This window comes from Microtus ochrogaster, linkage group LG2 (assembly GCF_000317375.1).
Source record: "Microtus ochrogaster isolate Prairie Vole_2 linkage group LG2, MicOch1.0, whole genome shotgun sequence".
Taxonomy (NCBI): Eukaryota; Metazoa; Chordata; class Mammalia; order Rodentia; family Cricetidae; genus Microtus; species Microtus ochrogaster.
The window spans coordinates 38,921,602-38,928,230 of record NC_022028.1 but is presented as its reverse complement, the minus strand read 5'-3'; the positions used below and the strand labels follow the sequence as shown (position 1 = coordinate 38,928,230).

The 6,629-nt window shown below is 36.3% G+C and overlaps 1 protein-coding gene across 5 annotated transcripts in view; it reads right to left on the bottom strand.

Moving 5' to 3' along the window:
- Positions 1–6,629, bottom strand: part of Jmjd1c (jumonji domain containing 1C) — a 169,385-nt gene that overhangs the window by 103,921 nt on the left and 58,835 nt on the right. For all 5 annotated transcript variants that reach the window (XM_013351165.2, XM_026785830.1, XM_013351164.2 and 2 more), the window contains exon 2: positions 2,612–2,776. Coding sequence is in view for 4 of the 5 variants with exons in the window: in XM_026785830.1 (XP_026641631.1) it covers positions 2,612–2,776 (165 nt within the window). In the remaining variant the exon portion in view is untranslated. The remainder of the gene's footprint in view (positions 1–2,611; positions 2,777–6,629) is intronic.

Genomic DNA, 6,629 nt, shown 5'->3' with positions numbered 1-6,629 from the left:
TATTATTAGCCCATAAACCCATAGTAAATAGTAGTCAGGATTCCAAATCTAACCTTAGTATATCACATTGTGTATTAGATAACAAGTACTTGAAAAACTACGACATTCCCAGAAGGAGGAACTAGATGATCTCTAGAGTCACACACATCAGTGATATAAATCTAAAAACAAACAAGTAATTTAACTGCTCAGGGGGAAGCTCCACCTCACCCCCCCCCCCCCCCTCCAAATCATGTCCCATCTCAGAAACCCCACAAAAAGGCAGCTCCTCTCCCAGAGATACTCAAATCACACCTATGGGGTATTTAAACTGCCCTCTAGAGATAGGCCAGGTGGTTTTCTTTTTGGTCTCTTCTCTGTGGGCCAGAGAACTACAAAGGAGCATTTTACCAATAAACCTAATTTTTTTTTAAATTCGGCTTGACTCCTATTACTGCATCAGTGGAAAGACTTAATATTGGGGTACAGAAACCCTTCACAAGTATGTTAGCATTGCTTTTTTGTTGTTGCTGATCCATGTCAGTATGTTTGTGCCACATTTAACTTTATGAAACTTAGTTTATTTAGTCAAGGTCTCAATATGTAGTCCTGGCTGGCCAGAAATTCACTATGTAGAGCAGGCTGGCCTGGAACTTACCCAGCTTCAACTGTTGGTATCAAAGGTGTATCAGTACACATACCTGGTTTATTTTGTTGTTGTTGTTAATGCTGGGACACCTTCATTTAATAAGTTTGTTTATGCCCGTGAGTAAAATGAGTATCTTTGTTTCTTGAAGATTTTATCCAAAACTATAGTTCATGGAAATAATTCAGTATTTTATTTTCTTTTATAATGCTATTGACTCAACTTACTTTATTCACTCCTTTTGTCTTATTTACTTATTCTATTCACACTGAATCCAAGAACATGTAGATGCTACGCAATTATTCTACTAATGAGTTACATCCTAGTCTCTATTTTTAGATTTTCGAGACAGGGTTTCTCTGTGGCTTTGGAGCTAGTCTCTATTTTTAAAATCATGTTATGTCTTCAAACTGTGTAAAAGCAGTGGTCAAAAGAGATGAAGTAAATTTCTATTTTACATTTAGAAAAGCATTAAAGCGTTAACTAGCTATAAAATATGTAAGAAAATCATGCTTTTAAAAACTTGAAAGGCTAGAGGCTCATTAGTAAAACTTGCCTAGCAAGCATGAGGCCCCAAATTCAATCCCCAATATTAGGGTTTGGGATTGAAAGTGCCTTACATGGCTTATTCATCAGTTATTATCAGACACCCAAAGCACTGTTGATTTTTTTTTAACATTTTGCTTTCTTTTTATTTGTGTGTATTTGTGTGCATCTCTATGTGAACATGCCATGCGCGTGCAGGTGTCCAAGGGTGAGAAGAGACCTTTGGATCCCCTAGGGCTGGAGTTACAGGCAGTTGAGAACCACCCAAAATGGGTGTTCAGAACAAATCTCAGGTCCTCTAGAAGAGGCTCTTATCTAATAAGCCATCTTTCCAGCCCAGTTTAATGATTTTTAAAGGATATCCACAATGCTAATACGAGAATAGTTTAAAGGAATTACTGCCTACTCATTATTTGCTGTACATTTTGCCAGTAAATAGTAATAGTTGTTAACAGTTATTTTCCTAAAAGAATTTTCTTTTGTTCCTAGGATGTCAGACTAGCCTAAAACTCACTATGTAGATGATGCTCATCTTGAACTCCTGACCCAATCCTCCTGCTTTACTTCTTAAATTGCTGGTGTTAGATACAACCATGCCTGGCTTTCCTAACAGAATTTAGTAATCTTGTTTAGTTCGTATATTTGTTTTCTAAAACTGTGATGGTTTGAACAGGTATGGCCTATAAAGAGTGGTGCTATTTAGGAGGCGTGATCTTGTGCGAGTAGGTGTGGCCTTGTTGAAAGAAGTGTGTCACTGTGGGGGTATGCTTTGAGATCTCCTTTATTCAAGCAATGCCCAGTGTGTGGCCTGGTTCCTTTTGTTGCCTGTGGACCAAGACAGAACTATCAGCTTCCTCTTCTGCACCATGACTGCCATGAAGATAATAGACTAAACCTCTGAAATTTTAAGTCACAACTAAATGTTTTCCTTCATAAGCATTTCTGTGATCATGGTGACTCTTCACAACAACAGAAACCCTAAGACATCTTTAAACTAATGAGAACTTTATTAAAATATTTTCTTAAACAAACCAATTCCAGATATAAATGAATTCGACTCACCAACTAAACATGTATCACTGTAAACAAGAACAATTATGTGTCGCTGAATGCTTTGTAATTCAAGTGTCTCTCTTTCACTTTGAAGTTTCTTTCACCAAGGCTGCTCGACAGTACACAGAAAACATCTAGATGACTATTTCTCAAGTGGCCTATAAACTATTTGAGTTAATTTTTACCTAACTATGAACTATATGCTGAAAAATATTAATCAAACTGACAAAGCTGTTAATTATAATTATAATTTGAAACTTCTGCCAGATCAAAAAATTTTCAGGAATTTAAACTATAGCTGGCCAGACACACCTCAATTTACATTTGATGCTTATTCATCTTAAACAAACAATTGAAAACACTTAATAAAACATGAACATATCTTACCAGTGCAGGCCACTGAATCTGTCTGCTCTTTGATCCCTGAGTCTGGCTAGGGTCGTTTCTTTTGGCCCAGATTAAGTGGTATTCCACCAAGAAAGTTGAAAAATCTTCATAAACTTTAACCCACTCCCGTTTATCCCATTCAAGGTCATCAAATTCCACATACACCTATGGAAAAAAAAAAAAGAACATACCATTTTATGAGCAACATACAGCAACGATATTAACCCATGAAAAAAAATTAGATAAGACATTATTAACATAACTTTTGAGGTTTGGGGCATGAGGTCTTGGTATAATATAGAGCAAAGTAGTCTCAAACTTGTTATCCTCCTGTTTTTACTTCCCAACTGCTGGAGCTTTGTAGTGCTCTCTTAGAACAAGCATCCTACTTATTACTTTGACAAGGAAATAAATCATAAAGGACTACATGGTAAGAAAAGTAATTTAAAAATGCTGATCAGCACATATTAGCCAACATATATGAAATACACACTAAATATCTATGTGTAACTGACCATTCTAATAGTGCAGCTTGGGAAGCATTTTCCAAAATAAACAGGCAGCTAGAGGTACAGTTTAGTAGGTTAGAGCATATACTTCAATACAAAAGGCCCTGAAATCTCATCATTAGAAAGAAGAAAAGGCAAACAAAATACATTAGCTTTGCAAACCATCCTATCCTTGAGGTAAACAAATAACATATAAACTGAAATTGGCATAAAATATTATTCATAAAAGTTAGTAGAAAATTGCTCATAATATACAAGTCAATCAACATAATAAACCACATTAATAGAGTATGGAAAAAATACATTTTTAATGATACAGAAAACGCATCTGGAGAAACTTAATAATCTTTCATGGGAAAACAGCAACAACAAAACAGCAGATCATGGTGGCACATACAATGATCTCTATATTCTATAGTCTAAGGCAGGGCAGCCGCAAGCTAAAGAGCAATTAGGTCATTCCATTTGCTTGCTACATTTTTTTTTCTGTTCACAGCTATTGCTTTTTTTTTCTTTTTAACTATAAGACCCTTTGAGGCAAGAATTAGTGTGTTTTCTTTTTTTAATATTTATGTATTTGTTTATTATGTATACAGTATTCTTCCTGCAGACCTCATTACAGATGGTTGTGAGCCACCATGTGGTTGCTGGGAATTGAACTCAGGACCTTTGGAAGAGCAGGCAATGCTCTTAACCACTGAGCCATCTCTCCAGCCCTGTGTTTTCTTTTTTTTATTTGTTTTAATTTATATTGCCTAATTGTTGCACCTGCAAACTAAAGCAGTCACTAACTTTCTGTGTAAACTATATCACAACAATATAAATGACTAAGAAAAGATAAGTATGTGTATGCTTAAATATAGCTGCTCTTTTTGCTGATTAAACATTGTGTTCATGATTATATAAGAAAGGAAAAAGAAGATTCCATTCTATACAAACATTTGCAACTTTATAAAAACTAATCACTAGGATGCTAAGAATTCAGAAGAACTTGGGTTGGGAGGCTGCTTGAACAATCATGCCTATTAATGTGATGACAAGATTAAAGATAAAAGAATAATTGGGAATTATTTCATAATGAACATATTTTATTTTTTTTTATTTTTTATTTTTTATTTTTGGTTTTTCGAGACAGGGTTTCTCTGTGGCTTTGGAGCCTGTCCCGGAACTAGCTCTGTAGACCAGGCTGGTCTCGAACTCACAGAGATCCGCCAGCCTCTGCCTCCCAAGTGCTGGGATTAAAGGCGTGCGCCACCATCGCCCAGCTGAACATATTTTAAATACACCCTGATCCTCGTTTGTATAGTGGTGAGTATCCCTGCCTGTCACGCGGGAGACTGGGGTTCAATTCCCCCAATGGGGAGCCAAAAAGAAAAAAAAAGAAAAAAGAAATACACCCTGAGATATTGGAACCATGAATTCTAAGATCTGGCCCCTTGGTAACTGAGATGACTACACTCTGCTTTAATAATCTTTTTGTTATTTTTGGAGACAAGGTCTCGTAATTTAACCTCACTATCTTTGAAACTCACAGGAACCCCCGCCTCGCCTCCCAGGTTCTGGGATTACAGGCATGAGCTACTATACCCTGCTATTTAGTGATTTTTTTTTAACTTAGTATAAATAACTGCAAGTAGATTATACCCACTTGGTATAATATAGACCTCATATTGCTTTATTTACATGAAGTGAAAATGAACTGCATGGCTTTGAGAAATCTGTCTTGTGGTTTATTCAAAACCAAATAGCAACCTCATCCTAATGCTGTTTAACCACAAAAAATACTTCATACTAAAAATAAGGTGCCTGGTATCATGGAGCATGCCTTAAGCCTGGTAGTGGGAGGCAGAGGCAAGCAGATCTTTGTGAGTTAAGGACCAATCTGGTCTACAATCAGGGATATATAATGAGATCCTTATCTCAATAAATAGATATACAATGATATATGTGCTAGACTACATTACCATTCCCCTCTATAAATGTGTGTGTTACTTATAATCACCATATTCATGTTCTTATTTATAAAATAGACACCAGAAGAAGTTAAGTCATGAAATGTTAAGTAACAAACACCCAACTTTTATCTAATTCCTTCACTAGCAGTTTCATTGTACTACATCATCACCACCACCACTGAGTTTATCCATAAAGTTTTCTCTGATTTGCTACTGAAATACTAAGAAAAATATTCTAGAAAGAAATATAGAAAACAATGAAAGATAGTTGCTGTAAGATTCATCTATGCATTGATCTACATAAATAATTTTATAAGAAGAAATCAAAAGGGTCTGCTATGAACAGATGCTCAAAAAATTCAAGTCAAGCTAGCAAGGGATGTAGCTCAGTAATGAACATTTGTTTAGCATGTCCAAGAACCTGATCTCTAGCACTACAAAAGGAAAGGACAGAGAACAGATGCATGCAGAACAGGATAATTTGGCATCTCAACATTTGAACATTTTTTTGTACTTAACCAAAACATCAAAAGAACTGAGGCTCAAATGAAGTCCAAATGATATCTGCAACCTCCAAGCCATAATTCTCATAGAACACAATATATATTGGTATATATGGGCAACATAACTACAATGGGTTTGCAATAACCCTTAAAAGTCACCTTTTTTAAAGATTATTTATCATGTATACAGTGTTTTTGCCTGCATACATGTGTACAGGCCAAAAGAGGGCACCAGATCTCATTTTAGGTGGTTGTGAGCCACCATGTGGTTGCTGGGAATTTAACTCAGGACCTCAGGAAGAGCAGCCAGTGCTCTTAACCTCTGGGTAATCTCTTTAGACCCTTAAAATCACCTTTATTAATCTTAGGTGGAACACAGGAGAGGAATGGCAAATAACATGGCACCCTTACAATAAGCTTTAAAAAGACTTAGTTGGCACTTGTTACATAAACCGGGCTATTCTCCTGAGTGCTCGGGTTAAAGGCATGCACCACATCTGGCTTGCCACATTTTTTTTTTAGGGTAACATGCTTGACAAGGATGAAAAGCTCCAACTTTTAATTAATAGATAAGATTTTTGAACTTCAATTTTCTTTCTGAATATATTTTTAAAATCCACTTCAGAAAAAGCGTTCAATTTAGCATGAATTTACTTTTTGAGACAGTATATACTAGTACCATAACCAAAAACTTCAGATGATGATAGTGCTCGGAAAGGCATCTCACTTAACATGCAGAGCCTGCAGACCCTAGATGGATAGAGAAATTCTTTTTTTTTTTTTTTTTCGAGACAGGGTTTCTCTGTGGTTTTGGTTCCTGTCCTGGAACTAGCTCTGTAGACCAGGCTGGTCTCGAACTCACAGAGATCCGCCTGCCTCTGCCTCCCGAGTGCTGGGATTAAAGGCGTGCGCCACCACCGCCCGGCGGATAGAGAAATTCTTATGTAACCATCCAGACATGAATAGCTAAGCTATACTGAATACTGTTAGACTGCCAAAACTTAAAATTAATAGGATATACTTAATACCTTGGAAGATGATGATAGTAAAT